Below are 26,253 nucleotides of genomic sequence, written 5' to 3'. Positions count from 1 at the left end.
TAATTCGTGGATTAAAAATAAAAATGCTCAGAATTAATTTTTTTATTAGGAAAAAACAAAAAATAAGATAAAAAAAATATAAACGGGAATTGCCCTTATCACGTGTTATCACATTGTATTCATCTCGATCACACCAAAACAGCAAAACACCGGTAATTATTTGTTTAAAATTTGTAATTTACTGTTCAAAGCTTCAGACTTAAGCGTTTAACGTACCTAACGGTTAACTATATTTTTTTTGAGTTTAAGACTATTTGGGTCTATTTTTTGAAAAAGGTCGAAGAGTGAGGGAGACTCAGTTTTTTAAAATAGTAAGTTTGTCATTTAGCTTATATTATTATTATATAAATGTTGTTGCTTTTATTTAATTTTGAAGACATTTTATAAATTTCTTAATACCAACATATTGATAAATGTAATTGAAAAATTATTAAATTATGCAATCTTTAAACTTTAATTTTCTTCTTTTTTTTATTTACAGGCACCTATAATTATGTCTTTTGACACGTCTTGGGATGTTGATAAATACAGATCTGAACATGAATATGAAGATCATTGGCAATTTAGGCGTCAGTTTTTAGTTGCTCATCAAGACAAATTCCCTGAAGATCGATTAGTGTGTTTAGCCCAAGTGTTTTTTAATGTTGAGTTTTTAGGATGCCAGTAAGTTTAAATTTTAATCGATCTGTATAATTTTTAATATTAATGTTTTTGAATCAAACTATAAACTACAGTCTTTTAGTGTTGTTTTTAAAATAGTTTTAATTATTTAAGGTACCCTAAAAAAGTCATGGACCTTATTGAAACACTATCCGAAGGTTTAGCTGATGACTTAAGAGAAAAACGTAAAGGAAAATTACAAAGAACTTTTGTTGCAGCATCAGATGCTGCCGAAGCTAAAGCTAAACGCTGTAAGTACATAATACAGTAATTTTTGCTTAATATGATCAGTGATCACATTGGTTCTGACCATTTTGATTCTATTTACCGATTGATTCCATAAAACATTTTTTTTATTGATGAGTTTTTAATTAGATGTGTGTTTAAAATTTGATTAAAAGTTTAAAATAAAGTTTATTCATCTTAAGTCTATCTATTTTTGATTGCACTTGAGAATCTACTAATTTAATTTTCATATTAGCCTGAAATTAAAATCATTCAGATATTATTATAGGTATTATTCAGCTAATATAATATATACATGATTTTTAATTATTTAAAAATAAATCAATAATAATGTATATTGTACATATTGTACATATTGTACCTATAACTTTTGGAACAACTGTAAAGTATCGTTTTTGACATATTTTTGAATAGCTCCTTTTAACTTTTTCAAATAAATTCTTGTTTCTTTTTAGTGAAGGTTTGAAATACCATTAAAATGATAAGAATGTTCTTAAAATTATTCAATTATCCGGTAATTGGTGATTCTAAGTTCTAATAAAAGGTTAATTTAATATTAGTAATATAAGAACTGGTTTGGAATTTTCAATTTTGATTCCAATAAATGGTTGAATCTATAAACCAGTGATCACATTAAGACATTAATTATTCATTTTTTTATTCACATTACTAAACTCACTGTATATATTATAATTCTAAATAAATGAAAACAATTGCTTAGGTATCATTTAAATAGATTATTGTTATTCAAAATTTAAAATAATATATGTTTATTAATGTTTAATGTATTTCAGAAAATTATCATAACACTACATATCAGATCAATATCAACCAGATAAATTACAAATTACAAACTAATTATTCACACATTTATAATTACTGAACTATTAAAATTATAAAACCAATAGATTAAAAATAATAATTTTTAATATGCATTATGATCTAATAATAATATACAATTTTTTTGTTTTTTTTTAATGAATTGAAGACTTATAATAATATATAGGTAATAAGTATAATTTGTATTTTCAATGTTGTTTTTTTTTTGTTTAAACAATACTATTTAATATTATCATACTTAGATTATATTATTCTTGACTAAAGCCAATATTCCTGGCACCTATACATTGCATGTATTCTTATTATATTATATTTCATTGTCCTATGGTTAATATTGTCTATAATTCAGGGATGGCAAACCTTTCTGTACTCATGTGTCAAATAAAAATTTTTATTTTTTATTTTCCTTGTGTGTGCCAACTAATTTGATAACCCTTTTTTTAAACTTAAAATTCCAACATCTATGGCTTTAATGATAAAAACAAGTCAAATATAAAATTATTAAAAACATTAAATGTACCTATTAGAGTATTGGACTCTTAAAGTATAAATAGCACATAACTACATAAGTATGTTGAACAAATTCTGAGTTTATAAAAAAAAATATAAAAGTTGTATACATGTTTTCATTGAAGAAAATTAATTTGGAAGACTTTTCCATTTAATAAGAATCAAATTTTTATACTGATTATTTTCCAGCTTCAAATGAATAAATTTATTTCTCCAAGAGTCGTATTACTACCCTGAAATAGACTATAATATGCATGACATTGTATCAGCATGTCGTATGTATTAATTTCATCTAACTAACACTCACTATACCTACCTAATTTTAAATTCAGTATAATCTTATATAAAATCATAATTCATAAGCTATTAACATTTATTAGGATTTACAATGGTTAAAATGACAACTATATATACATAATAAATAATAATTCCTATTATAAAATCATGATGTGGCTTCATAGACCTTAAATCTAGTACGACTGTATGAGTATGTATAATCTATCTTACCATCATGTTTTGTCATCTCGTGTCCATTGTATCATTGTATGTTGGCTTATGATGGAAATAAAAAAAAATAACAAAACTAATTTAATAAAACTTAATATATTTTTTATAGCATAATTTTCACCCAAACTGAGGGTTGCGACAATTATTGATCTTTTAACCATTGATATAAGATTAAAAAAAAAAAAAAATACTTGATTAAAATATATAGCAGACAAGATTAAAATTAATATACTAATTATAATTTTATTCCTTCTTTAATCTATGAAAAATTACAAAATCTAAACTTCAACTATAATATGTATAGGTACTAGCCATTAAGTATTAAAATTTTAGGCATATAAAAAGATAAATCACATTAGGTTAGATATAAGGAAATATACTATAGTATTGGTAGGTAGTACACTAGTACCTAAATAATAAATAATAATAGTAATCAATTAAGAAAATGTTCAATGTTCCATTGGGAACATTATTGGCTATAATAGACAATAGTAAACAGTAAACTAGTAACTATTAAGTAATTAGATATTAGATAGATTCCCAACTTCTCCGCAATTATAGTTTATATTTGTGGCTATTATACTAAACGATGACTGCAATTTTTTTATTATTTAAATATTACATTGTGTCACTTGTCATCACAATGTAGTAGGTAAAAAGTAATAGATAGGTACCTACTTTACTACTTAGAGTATAATATGTACAATGATGAATGAATTGCTTATTAATATTTAATTTTGTTGTTTTCTAGTATTAGAATAATAATCTTATGCACTTGGATACTTCACCGACCATTCGGCCCAACCACCTGTGTAATTAAATAACCTGTAATGACAAACTAGATTAGGCATTATGTTGTATACATTAGTATTAGAATAGGGTACAAGTAAATGAACAAACCTTCATGGTTTCCCCCTCCTATACACAGACTATTTTCGATTAGTATTACACTGTTACATTTTAAATTTTTCGCTCACATCTTTTAAAAAGTTATTTGAATACAAAATTATTTGTATTTATCTTATGCTAATTATTATTTATTGTCTAATTATGTATAAACAGAATACATTTCTAAATATTACCATAAATATAATTATAGATACATATTTTAATAGTCTAAGTATTTGATAGGGGTTTTGGAAACAATTTTACAGTTAATTACACTTAACTGTACCATTGTACTTATCTTACTTTTTTCTAGTACCTTAATTACAATGAGTTTTTGTAAGATATAATTGTTATTATATTATTATTAGTTATTACCCATAAATCATAATATTTGTTTTAAAATTACTTATTATTTTTATATTATTTTTGTTTTAAATTATTAAATAGACAATGATCTTTCGAAATTAAAATATACGTCTATAATTATATTTAAATAAATTCTTAAAAAAATTAATGCATTAAAAAATTTATTGGTGGGGGAATGTTTTTCTACACCGAAAATAGCTTGGAAGCAAATTGTTCATTTGAACATTTGTTATCGTTATTCAAACAAGATTTTGTCCGTAAAACAAAAAAAGGTAGGCAATATTATACCTTTTAATTTTTGAAAACCTCATGTTTGCAAATATTCTGATTGCACCATCGTTCATAACTCGCCGAGTTACATAAGTTTCGATAAAAAAAAATAATTAAATTTGAGTGGGGAAACTAAACCAATTATGTTAACAATAGAAGTATTTACTTTTTGTAATCTAGTTTGAAAGCGATTTCAGCTGCACGGCGACTTCTATTTCCCCGGGCACAGGAGAATACGATTTCGTTGTTATCTTTGTCGGGTTTGGGCACGTTGTATTTTTTCTCGAATACTTCAGCAGGCAAACTTAAATCATTTTCTAACTCGCCGACTGAAATAATAATCAATTTAAATTGTTGTTCACACCCAGCAGTTCCGCATATTATGAAAACACCGCGTTAGTAAGCAATACCATAACAATTTAAAAATTATAAAATAGATCATTATAAGTACTATACCTACTCTATAGTTACTAAGTAGTAGTCACTCTAGTCAGTACTCATTATAGGTCCATATAAAAGATCATACCAAACATTATATTATCTACTACACAATAGTGTTACTGGTGTTAGTAAAATATTAATAATTATGTACAAAATGTTTTTGTCGTGAGCGGGTTGGCTGTTGACTGTCACGGTTGAAGTGTTGAGTAGAAATGAACATATGAATTGTAATTTTTGATTTCCCATATTATATTAATTTGAAGATGCATAGTACTCGTAAATTATAACGCGGCAACGCCCATTAAAATGCGAATGTTTAAGAAAATAATCTTACATAAAATAAAATAAACTTTCACTCTAAAATAGATGACACGCCTAAAATCCTAAAGACTATTATCATGAAGTCAATGATATTCACTAAAAATGTATAAGTTAGGTAATATTACGTACGATTTATAAATTGACATATTTTATTGTATAACATATTATAATAATTAATAATATATTTATGACTTATGTTATATTACGTGGAACGTTTAAAGTTTAAACTGTTGGGTAACGATCCAGTCGCAGCAAGCTCGTGACGTTCACGGACATCGATCACAAATGATTTTTGGTCCATTTTTGCCAACAAGCCATCGTAGTCTACATTCTCATAGAACACCGACATTACGATTGAATGATTGATATAAATAAATTATTTCTATACTCGATCGATGGAGAACTATAACTAGTCTAGAGGCAAATGGTGACGTGTATATTTAGGTATAATAGGTATCCAAGTATTACGGTGCCGCAACAGCTCTCTTATAAGTTATAACATAATATTTCACGACTGATATAAAATGTGTACACTCGCCTGACTAAATTATTTTTATACACGCGCATACACTGACGATGATTTAGTGACGTCGTGACGACTAACGATCTCCCAATAATAATTCAAATGTGACCAGATAATTTACTATAATAATATACTAGGCGTGAGCCGTGAGTGACGAATGTCGTGAAGAGGGAGAACCGGAGATCGGAACCTATTTATTATTAAAATATCGATTAATTAATTACAGTTAATTGCAGTCTGCAGTATTATACTTTAATATAATTATATAAAGCTGTAGTCGCCTATAGAGATATACCTTAGATATGTAGAATGTAGATATATAATTATATACATAAGTAGGTAGTAGGTACCGACGTATTGTTATAGAGATATCGGTGACACCAAAAATCTTCACTGTGGCTTAGATGTATTACAGACATACAGTATAAGGTATGTATCATAATTCGTATTTAAAATATTTGTTTTAAATGAAAATCTGGTTTTAAAAATAAAATAAGTATGATATTTAGATTATTTATTTATTTATATTATTTTTAAGTCAGTATATACTTTGACACCTCTACATTATATTCTTATATATTATGTATAAGCATACATACAGTGGCGCAAACTAGAAATTTCTAGCCGTTCTAGGGTAGCAGCTACCCCTAAATTTTTTGTCTTGAAAGTTTAATGGTACTTTCGTAATTTTGTGTGAAAACGATATTCAAATTGATACACAAGCTGTAATTATTACATTTTCCAATAATAGCTGCATATTAGAAAAACATTATTTTGTTAATTTCCATTTATTTATTATACATCAGCAGTATGTTACTGTGCTCATTTTAGTTTTCAAATTAATTTTTACTATTTATGTTGATGCTTTGATTCGGTCCACAATGTATGAAAATAAATGTAAGCAGAAAATGTACATATATGCAATATATATACAATTTCTATATGGCCTAGTGAAATTTTAAAATGGCTTGCTTGATAACTCGCACACGAAAAAAACCCGAAATGACGCCCCTGAGCCGAGTAGTTATATTTTATTTAAATGTAAGTACCTTATTAAATAGGTATTAACTCTAATATAACAACTAAAATTTAAACACGGTTCATTTGATGATTTATTATTTGGTGATATTTTGGATTTATTCGTTAAAATATTCTTTACCGTTATAAAAAATTTAAACATTAAATGTTAGATAAACAAACTTTTAAACGTTAATAAAGTTTTCCGTCAAACGTTATAAATAATTTATCATTTACTTACTCAAGGTCCTAAGTATAAAAATCGATATGAATTAGTTAACGTTAACGGTATACTATCATTAAACTAGGTCTTTTTAACGCAGGTCGGTAGTATAAAAAAAGGTACTTTTGAGGGCAACTGGTGTACGCACCCAGTACTTCCTGCAGAGGGTTTGAGAAGGTTTGACGCATTCCCAGATTTGCATCATACCATACGCCAAAATAATTATAAGTAAAGACGTATACAGTATGAATTTTGTGTGAATTTATAGTTTGGATTTGAGTATGGTTTGAAGCAAATGGAGGTAGTTATTGAGAATTTTTATTGGTTTGGACCAATTAAAAATTTTAATAAATTTTGACTACAAAATATTTTGCAAATTTCGGCAATTTGGGTGAATTTCGTTATAATTAAACGATATAAATATATATATATATATATAATAGTGACTGCATTTACAATAGTTTTTAATGTAATGGTTATGGAAAATTTATAAGGAACTTAAGGAACTATATGTATTAAATTATAAAATTTATAAGCTTTTTGATCACATGAAAAAATTTTCATTGACATTTAGAGAAAAAAAAGTTGTAAATTTAAAATGTCTATAAATTGCTCAAAAGAAGTCAAAATATTGTATTATACTATACTAATATACTATAAATAAAAAATTTGGCTATAAAAGAGTACTATGAAAATTCGTTTTTAATAGTTACATACTTACATGCCTAAATAAACTAGATCGATTTATTCGAAAACTGGTATGTGAAAAAATTTCCTGTTTGTTCTCATTTCATTTAAAATTACTAGGAATTTCAAAATTTTAAAATTCAACTTTCTTAGTCAACTTTCTAGTCTTTTATATTACATTTGTTATCAGAAGCCACCCTTATAGACTATATAACTGAATATTGGAAGTATAGTTTTTACTATAAAATGTATATACATTCATAAAATAATCTTTAAAATACATAATATTACTATATTAAGTATCTATTATATCGATTGTGTAATTGTGTTAGTATAACTGGAATAATAATAAGAATAATTCTGTGCTAATTAAAATAGAATTGGAGGAACTAAAATATAATCCTGTAGCTATGTTTTAGTTGATATTGGGTATAAATTTTATATTTAAACAATATAAAACAATACAAATACTAACAGAAATATGTTTTTATCGTACATTCATAAATACCTACTATTTACTAAGCAAAAATGTGTAATAGTAATTAGCTGTTACAAAATTGAACAAACAAATGTATACATTTTAATCATTAGCTGTATGTAAAACTATAAAATGTATAAATTAAAAGGAACATCGAACCTATTTTAATTAAAAAAAATCGATTTTTATGACTATATTATTATATTAGATGTCTACACAGTACACCTACCTAATATATATTTTAAATAATTGCACATATAGAAATCATAAATTAAATGTAATCTCAACAATTATAATAATACTCTTATTTACGATATACCTAATTATTATTAATATTACAAAGTTATTTAGAAACAAATAAAATAAATATCTAATATAGACATCCATACAACGAACAGATTCATTTTCTTTTAGGTATAATACATACATATTACGTATACATACAATATACAATATAATATAGACAATATAGCGGTAATCTTGCTATAGATAACAACAGTCAACAAAAACAATTTTAAAAATTTGATGTCTACGCTCATTGGTGTTAATTAAGATAAATATATATTATATACACAGACACGTTTTTTATATTCATGTAGTGGTAAATACTGAATAGTATATATTACGTGTATGTTTAGTACGTATGTATTTATCTATCAACATGCATTATTGACTATAGGTACTTACTATATAATAATTACTAATTAGTAATGTAGGAATTTTTGTTTAATATTCGATTTTTTATGTTTACAGCGTATCATAATATTTTGAGAAATATTATTTTACACGTATATTGTAAATTCATCTATTGACTTTCTTGTGGATATAATGTATTATGTATAATTATTGTACAATATTTAATATATATAAAGTATTTTAATAGAAATATAAAATAAGTGAAAGTTTAAGTTTTGAGTAACCTAAATAATACATATGTATACAATATTTTATGTAAATTAAACAAAACTAATATTATAGTATTATAGTTATAATACAAACATTTCAGTTTACAAATAAATTAAAGAAAATGAACAATTCCAACATAGACAAGGTACGTCTCAGCTACAATATCGTGCCAATGTCTTTCAATGATGTCAATGATAGACAAAAAGTTATCGAATTTATAAAAAAATTTTTCTTTCAACAAGAACCATTAATAAGGTGTATACAGTTATTTAAAGACGTCGAATCAGTGGAAAAACTTCAAAATCATCTTTTTAAAACGTTGGACAATGGTAAGCTGTTATTATAAATTTATACATACATAATGCTGAAACGTATACCATATATAACAAAAAAAAAAGAAAGTTATTTCAATTATATTACAGTAAATATTATATACACGTTGGATGGGTGATTTACCGGGTATATATGCTTCTCAAGTATATATTGTATATACTTAAAGATCTAATTTTCAAATATTTACCTATAGATTTATTCCGGAATGTCCAATGGTGATACCTATAAACTTTTTTTTCAAATAAAACTTTTTTACTGTAAATCAAAATTTGAACGAGTTCATACCTAAGTAACCTTATTTATAGTTTCTCATTTATTAAATTTTATATTATATCAGGGGTGTTCAAATTGTGGGTTTCTTCATCGACGTATGCGGCTCGCGGTCTTATTTACAAAAACTAAAATTTTAATTTTTTTTACATAAATTTATAAAAAAAAAAATGTTTTTATTATTATTTTATAATTTCATATTTCGTAATTTGATATGTTTATCGGATGTTAGCTACCTTTATTATTTTTGTGGTATAAAAGTACAGATTAGATAATTTGGCTCTTGATATAATTGCATTAAGTATGTGATGGCTCGCGTACATAGTCATGTTGGCCACCCCTGTTATATACTATAATTATACTCCTTAAGGAGTAGGGATATTAGATAATGGTTTTTAATCAAATATAAAATAGATGTTATATTTAGTCTAGTAAGTAGGTATTATAGTAGGTTATACCTAACCTATAATGTACAAAATGCTAATATTATGTTTAATTTTGACATCTATTAATTAATTTCTATAATTTATTAATCACCAAAGCATTTCAACCCCCTCCCCCACCCATACCTTTAAATCTATTATCCTTGGTAGGTACTTATCTAAATAGTATTTACCTATATAGCTTAATAATTTAAAAATTAACTATTTGTTAAAATTGTTTCTTATATATATTACCATTTTAATCGTCTTATTGGCTTTTACGGTGAAAAGGTAGCTTCTATTTTAAAACATGGTCTTTTTAGGTATACTAAAAAATTTCCAAAAATTCAGATTTTAGTTAAATTTTCGAAATTAGGGAAATATATATTATATGGCATGCGTAGTAAATAACCTTTTATATAAATAAATAAATAATTATATACACAATTTAGAAATTTAAATAATACAATTTTAGCAGATGGCGGAAAAATAGAAGTAGAATTTTAGAGTGAAGCTTATATTTTTTTTAAACTAAAATTTCCATTTATGGCTATCATTATAATATTATCTATATGTTCTACTGTTCAACATTGAGCGTCATAGACTGTCTTATATTATAAGTCTATATGATGAAATTATATTTCATACAAAAATAATAACAATAATAACCAACCATATATAGCAAAAAAAGTGTAAATAATTTGTTTTAAATTTGTATTTTAATTGCATACATCCCATGTCATTTTTCTGTTAAATAAATATATAGCACACGTGCCTCCAATCGATTTATTTCTCTATTTATACACCGAAGAATTCACTATCTAAATGTTAATTAATTTTTATGATATTTTATAAACCATACAGCAAAAAACATGTCTTATTTATAAATCTAGGTTTAACTTTCAAAGCCGTGTCTTCGAACGGAGATTTGATTGGTGTTATTACCAACGAAATAATTGATCGGAATAACGAAACACGAAGTAATTGTACAAGTAACAACGAAGACCAAGAGGGAAGTTTAAAGTTCAATGAGTTCATGAAACTTTTTCAAAAAATCGAACAAGAATCAAATATGTTTGAAAGGTACACAGATGTAAATCGGGTAATGGATATTAAGGCGGTCGCTGTGAATGAAAAATTTAGAGGTCAAGGAGTTTGCAAAGCACTTTTTTATAAATGCAAGTACGTTAGCCACACACTGTTGGTATATATTTTTAAGTATAGTTGCATAATTATAATTTATAATTATGCACAATGATAATAATTTACTGACAATACTATTATAAGTATAATTATAGACTAGGTATGTCTAGGTATTTTTAGTGCTATCAGATCTATAAAGCTATATAATATAATATGATAATTGATAATTACTACCTAATTAAGTAGGAAACTAGGAAATATAAATTATCAACTATAATTTATGATGTATATTGTATATAACACAATACTAAATATAATATAATACTTATCCTTACTACATAGTACATACTTACTTCAGTTATATTCATATAGTATATACATATATTGTATACACAATATACACCTAATTTATATGTAGACTATAGCCTATGCCGCCTATGGCGTCTAGCCGTCTAGGTATAGTGTAATCGAACTTTAGACAAATATCGAATATCCATTTCAAGAACTACAATTATAACATATTAGGCTTTTAGTTTATGTAATGTAAACTCATTTTATTTATTTTGTGAAGTAGAAATCATTATTTACACTTAGTATATTTAATTTTTTGAATTTACACCACCCATATGGATAACTTTTTGTGAATCAGTATATAATAGAGTACATATTTAATTGTTATTAAATTATATAGGTACCTATTAATATACAAATATTAATGTATGTATTGAGTAGGTGGGTACATAGGTATTATACAATATTTGTTTTCATTTTTGATTAACACATTTACATTTCATTATATCCCAAGTTCTGCCACTCAAAATTTACAAAATCATTTAAAAGATTGAAATGGTGGTATTATAAATTGGAAAATAAAACAAATATTCTCATATTACTTTTAGATTTAAAAAAGGTAGATTCTTCTGCATAAGTGCAATTTTAGAGGGACTTGGGAGCTAAGTCCCTCAAAATGGTTTGTATACATCCCCTTTCACCTTTATATATCTCAAGGAGCATACACACAGTATACATACAAATTATAATAGCTTCTCCAAATTTAAAACTCAAATTGCGCCTATGTTCTTTTAGTTATTCTGAACAATTTTCCAATAAAATAAAATTTGTATTTATTTTAATATTTGTTACATAATACGATATTATCTATATTATTATTTGTAGTTATTTAAGGTTTCAAATTTAAATTTCAGGGAGTTGGCATTAGAAAACAAATGTTCAATGGTTCGCGTAGACTGTAGTAGTTATTTTTCTGCTAGTGCAGCAGAGAAACTAGGATTTCAATGCATCTATTCCTTGAATTACGAAGAATATAAGAATGAAAAAGATGAAGTGATATTTAATTCTTTACCCCCTCACAAACAATTTAAAGTTTATGTAATTTCTATTGAAAAATTCTTTTACGCAGATTAATTAAAAATTATTATGATATATATAAATAAATAATTAATTATATAATTATATATTTACAATGCTACAATCTACTCTTACAGTTGTGTGTACTCATACAAACATATGCTATTATATTTTCAATCTATAAATTAAAAACATATAAATAAACTATATTTTTATTTCAAACAAATTATTAATTATAAAGACTAAATATGATATGATATTGGCCTAAAGCGATATTTACTGTCTCCATTTTAAAATATCTATGCACCATTTTTTGTTATTTGTTATTAATTATTACTTAATAGTTTATGTGATAAAATGAATATAATTTTATATAATCATAGGTATATTAATATTAAATCATTTATTAAAAATCTTAATAATATTCATTACTTTATATTTAGCATCATATTTATCACCAATGCATTAAGACATTTTTCATCACCTTTTCCTCGATAAAAAGGTAATTGAATAGTTAAGGTTTAAACCCTTAACAGTATTTATGATAAATTTAGGTTTGTATAACGTTGAATATTGTTATTTAATCATAAATAAAAAATACAATTTTAAAACAATAACAGTCTACTTGCTATAAGGACATACACTGAGAACTGACCAATAAAATATAAATGGTATATATTTTTCATTTGTGTGACTCCCATCCAAACCATCCTTCGGTATAATTGAAAAGACTAAAATCAAATAAGTTAAATAAGTTTCAATTATCATTTGTGTATAAATTAAGGTTATTCAAAAATATATACTTTTTATAACCCAAGTCTGCAACATAACGGCATGCTTTTAAACTCCTTATTCCTTTAGCGCAAGAAAAAACAATTTTTTGATCTTTATCTGGTTTAGGAATATTGTAATTTTCTAAGAATTTTTCAGGTGCAGATTCAAATGCAGTATTTAATTCATCGACTAAAATAAAAACAAAAATATAAGTAGGTATCCAAACTAATATTAATGTGTTAACACACGTGGAATATTATGGCTATTTGGTAAAACTCCTGTGGCAGCTAATTCTTCTTTAGTACGTACATCAATAATTAATACGTCATTTTGGTTGATAAAATCTTTCAATTTTTCATAATTAATATCTGTAATTACTGGTGGAGACGTGCCAGCAAAACTGCGATTTTGAATAAGTGAGCAAGAGTTTGATTTGGCTTTATCTTAAACATTAAAACATTTTGAATTAAGTATGGTTATTACAACTTATAAGTACTGTTTAATTTATCCTTTGGTTACTAGAGCAATGGATTTAATTTTCAAAATAAATTATGTAGTAATCTATTATATTTGATTAAAAGAAAATAAGGTTAGGACAAATTAAGAACAATGACACAATCATATTAGTAAATAGTAGTAGAGTAAGCTGGACTGGACATATTTGATAAGTTTTACTGAAAAACATGCAAGGAATCTGATACAAGTAAAACATAATATAATTATGATTATATTAGATTTTTATAATTAAATTTGAAAAATTGAAAATACAAATAATTTAAATGTAAGTTTTCACTCAAAATATGTCTAGTAAAGGCCTTATTATGGTAGGTAAAAATAATATAGGTACTTCATTCATGATAAAATTGATTGAACATAAATCAATTTATTTTAATATGCACTTTTATTATAGTCGTAAATCATAAACTTACAAAGTAGTATAGGTTTTGTGTTCTTCGTGAACTGTTTGTTTACTACTTTCCCAGATAGGTAGTGCATTTGTACAATGAAAGGAGAACATTGACTTCTTAAAATTTTTAACATGATTTAAAATTATTTCTATAAAATGTGTAAAGAGTAAATATTTAAATATAATATTATATAATATAGTTATTGATCAATTAATATAATATAGATATTGCAGTAGAAGATGTTTATCAGTATAGATATGAAAATATCTATATTATACAAGAATTTGTTAAAATTTGATAGTAATTTAAACAGAAAACAAATAAAAATTTGTAGAAAAAATTACATAAACATTTACAATAATTATCAATAAAAAATAATTTTAATTTTTTTTTATCAAATTATAATCCTTGACGTTTACCATTATAAGTACAACCAACAGAATATTATTCTCTTTTCTATGGGTACGACCTTGATTGAACCCAAGTATTTCCATAGAACATTATGTTCTATGACCAAAGCTAGGTGAAAGCACGTGAAAGGCGGTAATCGTATTTCATATGAATCGTTCGACTAGTGGTGATAAGAAAGCTTGTAAGTTAAGTTATACATTTCATTAGGTTTCGGTGGTCGGAGGGTGCCGTATTATTTTGTTAAAGCTAAAAGCCGTAAAGAAGATGTCGTTCTTGTGGCGTACTGGCGTGTAATTATAATTAATTATTAATTGTTTTAAAAGTATAGAAATAATTATCATTGATATCATTAGAACGATAATTATTAAATCAAAACCATTGTTGCTCAAACGGCCGACACCCAATATAGCAATATAAATAATATAATATTACTTAACTCACGTCCTATTGATTACCAATAATTGCTCATTAAATTTACGCATGGGTCAAAGAATACGATATTATTTTAATTAAATGCAAATTTAATTTACTCCTAAATCTAAAAGAAAAAAAGGAATGCTTGAGAGCTTGAGGGCCAAGCAGCCTCATCATCTCTATACTAGTGATGGAGGTAGGTGTAGTGGTATCCTAGGACTCAACAATCAAGGAGCCAAAAATGTCCGTCGTCAACCAGGCACTTATAAACCAGACTACCAGTCACCAGACCATCTCTGGCCAGTGGCCATGCTCCAGGGGTGTCCTCAGGGGAGGAGACGAATAGGCTAGTAGCCCCTCATATGGCATTTTTTCCTTCAAATTTTTGTAATTTATATCACCTATAGTAATTTGTGTAATTATATAATATATATAATGTATAAAGTTCGCCTCTCCTCCCTATAAGAGTGTAAGGATGAAAAAATGCATTTATATTTACTTTTAGATGCACGAGTACAAAAGTTCTTAGTTTGTGGTTTAGATATTATATTTATATATTTAATTGTTTCTCATTATACAATAATGTAAAACAGCACCAAAAGAGTAACTTTGTTTCAAAACATTCCGAGTAACCAAAATATCAGACATGGCCTTTCAAACCTTAAGGACATAATTTGACTAAAATTATTTGTTACAATCACTCCTATAATATGTGATATACTGATATGTTATAATATTGTATGATACATGCACAATAGGGTTGATAGAAAAAACAAATTAAGAATAATACCAATAATAATAAACTATTATAATATTTTCCAAAAAATTGTATTCTAACTTGTAATTTATGAATATTGAATACAAATTGATTTTTTTTTTAAATATTATTTATACAAATATTAGTCTGATTCAGTTAAATATTTTTATTCAATTAAATTACAAAAGAAACATACACATTCAAATGTATAAACAAGAAATAAAATAAAATAAGAATATAACATATTTTAAATTTATTATTTTTTCATTTTCTAATATATAAAATATAATAAAGATGCACAACTATATGTCTATATATATATTTAAAAAAAATAACATGCTAATATATCTTATTGTCAGTCTGAGGTGTATAAATACAATAATAAAATAGTAAATGCATTTGTTAAAAATATAGTAATTACATACATACTAAATAATTAATACAATGGAAATGCCTAACAAAAAAATATTTTGTTCACAGCTATAAATTATTGATATACCTTTATGGTACAATAAAAAAACATAATACATATTAAAATTATAAATGCAGAGAATTAATATCTAGTATAAATACAAATTATGTCTTGAACATTTTTTAATTTTTTTAACAAATGTTTGTTTGGGTTTAGTTATTAATTGTTAAATTAAATCATTCAATTATTTCATAACCATTTGAATTTGCTGAACCTTTTACATTAGCTATTAATAAAGGTCTACATTCTACTATTTCCTGAACTCTATTTTGGGTGCTAAAACATTTACAACAGATTTGCTCAGTATGCTCAAGTAAGTTGTACAGAAAACTGTTGAAAAACGCTTGCATAGGATTCAAAATAGCCTGAAAATAAAATTGATATTAAATAAAGAAATGTATGCATATAATATGTGATTATAGATATTCATAAAAAATTATTATTATTATTTTTTTCATAATAAAACCATTTTTTTAATAATATACATGTATGTTCATACCATTAGATACCAAAGTATAAGCATAACTCCATTTGGTAGATTATCCCAAGATGTCCATACTATTATTGCATTGATTAAATTGGGTGCCCAACATAAATAAAATCCTAGATTAATTAATGCAAATCTCTGTTTAAATAAGTCCAACATTTTCCGTTCATTTGTAGAGTATTGGGCCATGTATGAAGTTATTATGTGGTATATATATCCAGTGGATAAAGAATATAGCACTGGATTGACTACCATAACAACAATGACTGGCAAAAATGTAAAAAAATAATTTGGAAGAAACTTCATAACAACATTTTCTTTAGGGCTCAAATTGTGACAGCTAAAATAATTAAAAGAAAATTAGTAGATATTAAGAATTATATTAAGTTAACTGAACATTAACATTTTTTAAGAGAATGTCAGTGTACCATTTCTTTTCTGACCAACTCACAACAAAATTGTGTTCAGCAAATATTATTTTGTATTATTAGCTTTAGTATTAGAGTAATTAACATAATATCAACCGTAAAGGTAATAATATCATTTATATCACTTATAGGCTTTTATTGATATTTTAAAGCAAGTCATAGGAATTATAAAAATGTAGTATTTTACATAAATGTACTCAATTTTAAATAAAAATATTAAAAAAAGTTTATGATATACCCTAGATAATATTCTTACCAGTAAGTTTAACAATAAATTTATTCACTAAAATATTACAGCTGATAATACAACATTTGATCACACATTTACTATGTCGCTTTTGGGTCGGACACAGAAAACAAATAGTATGTTGACTTCTCTTAACAGTTTATACTTTGCATTTGGTCTATAAAGAGTAGAAAGTCCAATAAATGTAAATATGGCAGGAATTGACCAAGCAACAAAATGATATAATTTTCTACATGAATGTTTATCTTGATATGCTCTCCACATGTCTACAGCATACAACAAAGTCCAAAACCAAGTTACAATGTAAAAGTACTGTATCCAAACCTTTTCATAAATAAGATAACAATAATAAACTTTACAGAAACCTAGAAATTATATGATTTAAAAGTTAAAACTAAAAACTTACTGCTAAAAATATACAAGAAACTGTATATGGTTGTCCATCGTACCATTGAAAATGATGCATTAATTTTAAGCAGGACCTTAAAAGTATACCTGAAATTATAAAAATAACCAGTTAGTTAGAAGTATTTCTATAATATATAATTGAACCCTATACTAAACAATCTCAATAAAATAAGATAGTTAAATTTTTTTTATAAATAATATATATGTAGGTACTATAATTTATTATTAGATTAAATTTAAATATTCTAATTATCAAAAAAATGTAAAGGTAGATTAAAAATTTTAGTGAGATGAATTAAACCAAACTAAAATATTCAAAATTTAAATGATTTTACCCAATGATGCACAGACATCTGCTATTGCTAACCACATTATTATATATTTTCCTCGCTGCATGATATTGCAATAAAATCTATTTGGAACTTTTAGCTCGATTTTTGGTAATATCTAAAATTAATGTAATATTGTATTAATGATTATTATAAATATATATTTGAATAGTCATTACCTGGTATGCTGCACCAGTTATTCCTATTATTGAAGACAGTAAACACACCATATTAAAACGGTCTGTATTGAATTCGTTCATGAGTTTATAAGATGGATGATAATCAAGTGCTCTACGGCAACAAAACGTTTGAATTGATGGGTCAGCCATATTCTATGAGTATGAGTATAAAATTCAAATTTAAATTTCGTTTGAGTACCTATAAATTATTTTTATTATATAGGAATTGATTACACATATTACATAATATACTACATACTACATATATTTATTGTACATCTTAACCAACATAATAATAATTTATAGTAATAAACTCACGGTTAAGGTTAATTGAATTTCTAATCAGAATAGCGATTAAATTGATGGTTAATTTACATACATTACAACTTACAATAAATTAATTGATTATAGTAATTTAAATAAAATTTACATTGTCACAGTTACAATTAAAAATAATTATATTTTATATACAAATGTTAAGTGTTAACATATTATCAATTATCTGCCACTTGCCGGTCAGCGCGATACAATAAGCACGGACTAAGATATATCTTAGTCCGTGACAATAAGTTAATAAGATATTATCTATGAATTATTGGCGCCTACCTACCACGATTAAAGATATCTTTAATCGTGCTACCTACGCACCATAGAGTACTCTATGCTACGCACCGGCAAATTATTTCGAAATTTATTTGTAAACAACATTCCTATAACACCTTGATCGTAATATTATTTAAGGTTATATTGGAACTAGTGAACAACTACTACCTACTGTCTTTTAATATTGATACCACGATTTAAGATAGTACTATCTTAAATCGTGTTGAAAACACACGTGAATCCTAACGTGACGTGATAAATATTAAATAGTATTATAAATATTATGAAAAAATAAAGTAAAATATGCAATAACGTTATGTATTAATTATTATAACTAAATTATGCTTTACTAAAGGCTATAGCATTAAGCATTATTATTTTAAATACTTCAAGTACAAGTGTTGTACCGAAAATGTCTCGTTTAATCGTAAAAAATTTACCAAAATCCGTAAGTTAAGCTTACAGAGATTTTTGATCATCAAATTTTAATAATAATTTTTATATTTTTTAATATTTCTAGATAACCGATGACAAATTAAGAGAAATTTTCAGTGAAAAAGGAGTTATTACTGATGTCCAACTTAAATATACAAAAACAGGAAAATTTCGTCATTTTGCTTTTGTTGGTTTTCAAAATGAAGAAGAAGCTAAAGCAGCTTTAGATTATTTTGACAATACCTTTCTCCATTCTTTACGTATAAAAGTAGAAAAATGTACTGAATTAGGTAAATATTTCAAATAATTATTAATCGTTATAACTCTGCTGTTCTTGTTTTATAATATATGTGTGTTTTTTTTAATTGATCATTAGGAGATGATAATAAACCCAGATCATGGAGTAAATATGCACCTGACAGTACAGCCTATAAAAAAGAACATGGTACTGCTAATTCCGAAGAAGTTATAATCCAAACAGAACCTAAGACTAAAAAAAAAAGTAAACTCAAACCTGAAGTAGAAGACAAATTAAAACAGGTATTTATAGTGTTGCAGTTGTAATTTACTATAAAAATTTTGTTGTTATACATATATTAACTAATAATTTAATTCTCTCCTATCACTACCTCTAAATTCATGATTTACCTTAGAAGTTAAAGAAACTCTAAGACTTCAAAACGAATAGTCTTAAGTCTTTGAGTTTTGTAACTCTAGTTGATAAATACAAGAGCATATTGTGCTTGACACTGAACTATGCTTGTATAGGTATATACTATATCATAATTATCTAAAAATTGGCACAAACTATAATTTTTAACTTAGGTTAATTAATTAAAATAATAAAAAAACCCAATGTCAAATAAAACTAGAAATCAATATATTATCAAAAACCAGAAATTAAAAAGGAAATACCAAAAATATGAAATTTGAATCATGGTTTTAAAAATTCTATTATTAATTATTAACTAAGACTAAACGATTTGTTCATATTTCTTATACCCTTAAATAAATAAATTAATTATTGTCCATATATATTGATCACAAATTAAGATATTCAAGATATATATTTTTTATACTAATTAGTTTCTTCGAATGAGCAAATTATTTGATCAAAGATGTTTCTGTACCCATGGTAAATTGATTTTTCTCGGATTTTGCTTTACTCCTCGTTATATACAACACTAAATATTAAGAATATATACTGTAAAACACTCAAAGTTCTTGATTTTATCCAAAAAATGTACACCGAATTTAAACTATCTTTTTATTAATAATTAGTTTGTCCTTTAATTGAATATGGTTTTTTGTCGTTTGGGATTTAACATTTCACCATCACAACAGACTTTCTAGTATTGGAAAAATGTCAATGTAAATTCCTACACTTAATATATTCTTAAAATTAATTGTTCTCATGACTATTCTCTTGTCCAAAAAGCTTTAAATCTATCTTCTATTTCAAATCAAATATAAGCTGCTATTTTAAATTTTTTAGGGCAATTTAAGCTATTTCCAAGTATTTTACACTTTTTGAAATTTGCGTTGCACATTCTACATTATTTTCTGTAAAAAAGGGTGGCCTATAAGCTATAGTTATAACAAGCTATGAAGATTAGCATTTAGAACATAAAAGTTTTGCTGGGACTTTATGTTTTATGTCATTAAATCTAATATGTCACTGCAAAAAATGTCATTATGAACAATTTTTACTATATATAAATTATATGTCATATAAAAGCTATTTATGTAATAATGTTAAAAAGGATGATTCTAAGTTTGTTGATTTACTAAACATATGAAAATATTTGTAGCACTTAAATGATCCTATGTTTACTGAATTCTTGGAAGCTCATGGACAAGAAAAAATCCTTGAAGATATAAAAAATGAAGATAAAGTTGAAGAGTCATCCACTCAAAAAGAAATAGAGGAAGAACCTACAAATAAAATTGCAAATGCTGATATATCTGATTTTGAAGTTTGTTAAATTATTATAAATATGCATTTATAATATTATAAAATATGTCATAATATTTTTTAGTATTTAAAAATAAAAAGTGGTAAGAAATCTGAAGCAGAGGTTTTGAAAAGTCCAGGAACTAAAACAGAATATCATACAATTGTAATTCGTGGTTTACCATATAAAGCAAAAAAGGCCATGTTGAAAGAATTTTTCAAACCACTGAAACTAGATTCTATACGTTTACCACCTAAAATCAAAGGCGTAGCTTATATTGGATTCAAAAATAAATGTGACGCAGAACAATGTCTCATTAAAAATAAGAGTTTCTTAAGTATGTTTAGATGTTGAGTAACTGGTTAACATTGTATGAATATTATTTGTTAAATTCTAGATGGAAAACGAATACTATTATACCCAATGAAAAATGAAACTGACGAAGAAGAAGAAAACAATAACCATAATAAAAGAAATCCTGATTGGCAGAAACAAACTGATAGTTTAATACACGAAGAGAGCATTGCAGAATCTGGGCGCATATTTATTCGAAATTTACCATTCATTACTACAGAGGAAGAATTACAAGCAATATTTGAAAAATATGGTATATTTTTTAATTTTAAAAATTTAGTAATTATTTTATTTTATCTATATATATAAACTGATATACCATTAAATTCTATAGGTCCTGTAACTGAAGTTATAATTCCCATTGATAAAATATCTCGACTTGTCAAAGGTTATGGTTTAATTACCTATCTTATGCCCGAACATGCTGTGAAAGCATATACTGAATTGGATGGTACAATATTTCATGGGCGTATGATGCATTTATTACCTGGAAAGGCAAAAATTAATTTAGAAGATGGTAATTGTTTAATTTTTATATGATAAATTATTTATTTGTAATGACTACTGAAATTATTAATTAATTTTCTTAATATTCAAAACATTTATTAAACTTTACAATTAGAAATAACTAATGAAGGCAGTTCATTCAAAAAGAAAAAAATGGCAAAATTAAAATCGGAAGCAGGTTTATCTCACAACTGGAATAGTCTATTTTTAGGGCAAAATGCAGTTGCTGATATTATTGCTAAAACCTATAATACTACTAAAGAAAATGTAATTGCTAAATTAGTAATTATTATTTGTGTACACAAATAATTAATCTAATCCTATGTTATCAGGTACTTACTGGTGATAATGCTGCTGTTAGATTAGCTCTTGGGGAATCACAAATTGTTTCAGATACAAAAATTTACCTAGAAAATCATGGTGTTAAACTAGATATATTTAATCAAGTAAGTCCTACTTAAATTTATCAAATTTATCTCAATCTTGTAATATGAGCTAATTATTTAAAAAATATTTTTTTTTGCATAATTTTAAGTTATTTCCAAATATACAGTAGAACCTCATTAATCCGGACTATATGGGGCTCTAGGTTGTCCGAATTATTGAAAGTCCGGATTAAACAAAATAACCAAAAATCGTAAATTATAAATTTAAAAAAAAATATATTGGATATTAATTTAATATTCAAACTAAATATAAATACATATGTATGTCTTACAATATTTAACCTAAAAATACATGATACATAATACATATAGGATATTTTTAGAATTCGTTTTCTCGTTTATTTTAATCTATGACATAAACTAGCGTAATTTACGTATTATAAATGGCTGTCCAGATTAAGCGAAGTCCGGACTAATGAGGTCCGAATTAATGAGGTTCTACTGTATATGTATATTTTTAATTACAATTTTTGATTTTTTTTTTTATATAATTTTTAAAGTTTTTGAATAAATTTTTTATTTTTTATTCCAAAGTAGAATATTGTTACATATAAATATTTAATTCTCAAAAGTTTGTTAATAAGTTATAACTTAATAATATTGAAAGTTAAAATAAATGGATCAGTAAACCAATATTCTGTTGGACATTTAATAATGTGTACTTACTACTTATAACTAATTAAAGTTAAAATTCAATGTTTGTACAATTATTTTTTATAAACTCATATTATTCAGTTCAAGAATATTAAATTAAAAATGCATATCGTCATACAAAAATATCAAAAGTAAAAAAAATTATAACTACCAAAATATAATAAAAAATGTTTTTTGTAATAATATTCAATAATTTGTATTTAATATTTATTTTTGTAGACTGTGATAAATCGAAGCAAAAATGTTATTTTGGTTAAAAATTTACCTGCTGATACAACTGAGCTTGAGTTAAAAGACATTTTCTCCAAGTATGGCTTAGTAAGCAGAGTAGTATTACCACCAAGTGGTGTTACTGGTAATTCAAGTTTAAAGATTTATTGTTTAATCTAATTTTTAACAATGATATTGTTGTTTTGTTACAGGATTAATAGAATTTGTACAAAACTCAGAAGCTAAAACAGCATTTCGTCAACTTGCTTATTCTAAATTTAAACATTTACCACTTTATTTAGAGTGGGCACCAGATAAAGTTTTCACTGATGCTACTCAAAATATAAATGGTAAACAATAATTTAAAAATACCTTTTAAGAGGATAAAGTTTAATTACATTAATTTTAATTTTAGAACAAACCTATTCAAATTCTACCACTAAAGAAACTGAAGATGATATTGATGAACCTGAACCCGATACCACATTATTTATTAAAAACATCAATTTTAATACTACAGAAGAACATATCACAAAAGTATAAACAATTAATTATGTTATATTTGTTTTTAGAAAAAAATACCATCTTGATAATCAAATTTATGTTTAGCATTTTGAATCTTGTGGAAAAATTGCAAATGTTACTGTTGCTCGAAAAAAAGACCCTAATCATCCAGGACAATTACTGTCCATGGGCTATGGTTTTATTCAATTTTATAGACAAAAATCAGTTAATGAAGCATTGAAAACCAAACAAATGTCAATGTTGGACGATCATTCTATTGAACTTAAACGTTCAAATAGAACATTACAGTTAGTAGTATAAGGACACAGTTATATTTTATACATTTTAATAAATTAATTTTTTGTAGAAGTACAACAGTTGTAGATCGAAAACAAAGTAAATCATATGAAGAAAGTACTAAAATACTTGTACGAAATATACCATTCCAAGCCAGTATTCAAGAAGTTATTGAATTATTTAAGTATGTTTCTTGTAATATAGTTTTTAGAGTAGAAATTGTATTATTGTTAATATTTTAGAACTTTTGGAGAACTAAAAGGGTTAAGAATGCCTAAGAAAATGGTAGGAACTGGCACTCATAGAGGATTTGCATTTGTTGAATATAATTCTAAGACTGAAGCAAGAGCAGCTATGGAATCCATGTGCCAAAGTACTCATTTGTATGGTAGGCGATTGGTTCTCGAATGGGCACAAGCTGGTGAAAATCTTGATGAAATGCGTAAAAGAACTGCAGACCAATATCTGTTACCTGGAGGTTAGTTTTTAATTAAATTGTGTTTAATTTTAACAGTGTTTAGAAAGTTAGAAAATGGTTTATAATAACTTTAGAATTTTAAATCGGAATAACATGGTCTACTGTATTATAATTTATAATGTTATGTTAATGAATAAAACGCCATAGGCTGTTTAATATGGTAAACGGAATACTGGTACAGTCCACAATAGTCAAGGTTTCCCAAACTTTTATCAAAAAAAAAAATAATAAAATATCAAAAATTATTTTTAATTTCATTTTACCGACGATCGATGGGAAACCACGACTCACAAGTGACTGCGAGTGAAAATAATACCTTTAAGAACCCGTTTTAAATCAAATATACACAATACCGCCTAAAAGTTCAAAAAAAAAAATACTTTGCAAGACAAACTACACAACGAATGTGAGAGCTTCTTAAATAAATAAATTCAAATAGGACAATTTTTAAATAATATACTAAAGTAAATAGTATACTAAATAATTATTATTAATCATAAATTATTTTATATTATATATATTGTACCTATATTTTATATTTATTTTACCTGCCTGCTACTTTGTGTGTACTTATTTGTGTTTTTGGTTAATTTTGATTGCTAACATTATTTTTTTGTTTTAAGTATTAAAATTATAAATTTAACTTGTTGACGATGGTGATTTATCGAAATTCTATTATAAACATTGTAAATATTTTAGGATCCCTGAAAATTAAATATTGAATAGTACCAGTTTTCCGCATTTTTTATTTCTTTTGTTATAAATGTATGGACCGTACCAATATTCCGAGCATCGTTTACTATTTCCATCACACATGAGCCTAAAAATGGTTTAAGTAGAAATCATTCTATAATTATGAGTTATGTCACTGATTGATATTCATTTACTAAAAATTATTAAACACAGTATTAATAATATATTTTTTTTAGGAACAAAAAAACATTGCAAAGGTGTTGCTGATATACAAATAGATGAAGTTGAAAATAAAGAATAAAATTATAAAAAATAATTGTGTGTTATTTTTATTTGAATAAATGACTAGTGACAAATGTTCTAACACATATTATTTAAATGCAATATTTATTTATATATATATTTACCTCAAGCATTCCTAAATATGATAATTTTTTAATATAAATTATAATTTACTTACTAATTATTATCCATCATATTTGAGGTTCTGAGTATAGTAATAAATGTATTGATTTTACAATGTGTGCTTTTTTGTTATTATGTTAATAAGGTTAATGGAAAAAAATTTTGATTTATAACCTCCATATCTTTTCTGGTAAGAAAGTAAATCTAATTTTGGGAGGAAAAATTTTTAATTCCCAGTACTTTTGACTAATTTTTGACAAAATCTATTATTTTATTTTGTTCTAATTCAAAAACAAGTGTATACTTGAATTTTTCACCAAGTGTTTATACTAGAATTTTCTATTATGCATTGTATGATTTTCAAATTATTTTGATTTTTAAGTTTTTAAGCTATTTATAGATATTTAACTTGTTTGATTGCTTTCTTTAGAGATTGTTTCTATAGTTATTATATGAAAAAATTAACACTAAGTAGGTCA

The 26,253-nt window shown here is 25.2% G+C and overlaps 6 protein-coding genes across 12 annotated transcripts; 3 read left to right on the top strand and 3 right to left on the bottom strand.

Moving 5' to 3' along the window:
• The first annotated feature begins 115 nt into the window (after nucleotides 1-115).
• Nucleotides 116-2,147, top strand: LOC132928338 (partner of xrn-2 protein 1-like). Its single transcript, XM_060992932.1, has 4 exons — nucleotides 116-311; nucleotides 482-663; nucleotides 775-911; nucleotides 1,701-2,147. Coding segments are annotated over exons 2-4 (309 nt in total). The 5' UTR covers nucleotides 116-311; nucleotides 482-493; the 3' UTR covers nucleotides 1,703-2,147.
• A 464-nt stretch (nucleotides 2,148-2,611) lies between these two features.
• LOC132928340 (rhodanese domain-containing protein CG4456-like) lies at nucleotides 2,612-5,658 on the bottom strand. Its single transcript, XM_060992935.1, has 3 exons — nucleotides 5,263-5,658; nucleotides 4,454-4,616; nucleotides 2,612-3,588 (listed from the first exon to the last, which is right to left on the bottom strand). Exons 1-3 carry the CDS (start codon nucleotides 5,396-5,398, stop codon nucleotides 3,531-3,533), a joined length of 357 nt encoding a protein of 118 aa, XP_060848918.1. The 5' UTR covers nucleotides 5,399-5,658; the 3' UTR covers nucleotides 2,612-3,530.
• A 128-nt stretch (nucleotides 5,659-5,786) lies between these two features.
• On the top strand, nucleotides 5,787-12,521 carry LOC132928335 (arylalkylamine N-acetyltransferase 1-like). Of its 4 annotated transcripts, none has more exons than XM_060992923.1 (4): nucleotides 5,787-6,001; nucleotides 8,984-9,212; nucleotides 10,802-11,090; nucleotides 12,257-12,521. In XM_060992923.1, the coding sequence occupies exons 2-4, from the start codon at nucleotides 9,005-9,007 to the stop codon at nucleotides 12,474-12,476; spliced, it is 717 nt and encodes a 238-aa protein (XP_060848906.1). In that variant the 5' UTR covers nucleotides 5,787-6,001; nucleotides 8,984-9,004; the 3' UTR covers nucleotides 12,477-12,521. The 4 variants fall into 4 exon arrangements, with proteins under 4 accessions (XP_060848906.1, XP_060848910.1, XP_060848908.1 ...); XM_060992927.1 differs by having other exon boundaries at nucleotides 8,964-9,212; XM_060992925.1 differs by lacking the exon at nucleotides 5,787-6,001 and adding an exon at nucleotides 8,572-8,656.
• Nucleotides 12,522-12,968: 447 nt separating this feature from the next.
• LOC132928337 (rhodanese domain-containing protein CG4456-like) lies at nucleotides 12,969-14,770 on the bottom strand. Of its 3 annotated transcripts, none has more exons than XM_060992930.1 (5): nucleotides 14,521-14,770; nucleotides 14,123-14,249; nucleotides 13,442-13,636; nucleotides 13,223-13,382; nucleotides 12,969-13,150 (listed from the first exon to the last, which is right to left on the bottom strand). In XM_060992930.1, exons 2-5 carry the CDS (start codon nucleotides 14,232-14,234, stop codon nucleotides 13,102-13,104), a joined length of 516 nt encoding a protein of 171 aa, XP_060848913.1. In that variant the 5' UTR covers nucleotides 14,235-14,249; nucleotides 14,521-14,770; the 3' UTR covers nucleotides 12,969-13,101. The 3 variants fall into 3 exon arrangements, with proteins under 3 accessions (XP_060848913.1, XP_060848914.1, XP_060848912.1); XM_060992931.1 differs by having other exon boundaries at nucleotides 14,123-14,217; nucleotides 14,521-14,766; XM_060992929.1 differs by lacking the exon at nucleotides 14,521-14,770 and having other exon boundaries at nucleotides 14,123-14,458.
• Nucleotides 14,771-15,834: 1,064 nt separating this feature from the next.
• On the bottom strand, nucleotides 15,835-18,931 carry LOC132929391 (G-protein coupled receptor 143-like). Of its 2 annotated transcripts, none has more exons than XM_060994720.1 (7): nucleotides 18,552-18,931; nucleotides 18,234-18,432; nucleotides 18,061-18,172; nucleotides 17,724-17,812; nucleotides 17,463-17,641; nucleotides 16,655-16,982; nucleotides 15,835-16,520 (listed from the first exon to the last, which is right to left on the bottom strand). In XM_060994720.1, the coding sequence occupies exons 2-7, from the start codon at nucleotides 18,381-18,383 to the stop codon at nucleotides 16,332-16,334; spliced, it is 1,047 nt and encodes a 348-aa protein (XP_060850703.1). In that variant the 5' UTR covers nucleotides 18,384-18,432; nucleotides 18,552-18,931; the 3' UTR covers nucleotides 15,835-16,331. The 2 variants fall into 2 exon arrangements, with proteins under 2 accessions (XP_060850703.1, XP_060850704.1); XM_060994721.1 differs by having other exon boundaries at nucleotides 18,234-18,386.
• A 123-nt stretch (nucleotides 18,932-19,054) lies between these two features.
• LOC132929390 (probable RNA-binding protein 19) lies at nucleotides 19,055-25,742 on the top strand. Its single transcript, XM_060994719.1, has 16 exons — nucleotides 19,055-19,284; nucleotides 19,357-19,561; nucleotides 19,648-19,811; nucleotides 21,083-21,247; nucleotides 21,311-21,563; nucleotides 21,624-21,833; nucleotides 21,915-22,097; nucleotides 22,203-22,354; nucleotides 22,420-22,533; nucleotides 23,407-23,542; nucleotides 23,610-23,747; nucleotides 23,813-23,934; nucleotides 24,007-24,209; nucleotides 24,269-24,382; nucleotides 24,441-24,676; nucleotides 25,606-25,742. The coding sequence occupies exons 1-16, from the start codon at nucleotides 19,249-19,251 to the stop codon at nucleotides 25,668-25,670; spliced, it is 2,496 nt and encodes an 831-aa protein (XP_060850702.1). The 5' UTR covers nucleotides 19,055-19,248; the 3' UTR covers nucleotides 25,671-25,742.
• Nucleotides 25,743-26,253: the final 511 nt, after the last annotated feature.

The sequence above is a fragment of the Rhopalosiphum padi genome, chromosome 4 (assembly GCF_020882245.1).
Source record: "Rhopalosiphum padi isolate XX-2018 chromosome 4, ASM2088224v1, whole genome shotgun sequence".
Lineage (NCBI taxonomy): Eukaryota > Metazoa > Arthropoda > Insecta > Hemiptera > Aphididae > Rhopalosiphum > Rhopalosiphum padi.
This window is presented reverse-complemented; position numbering and strand designations above follow the sequence as displayed.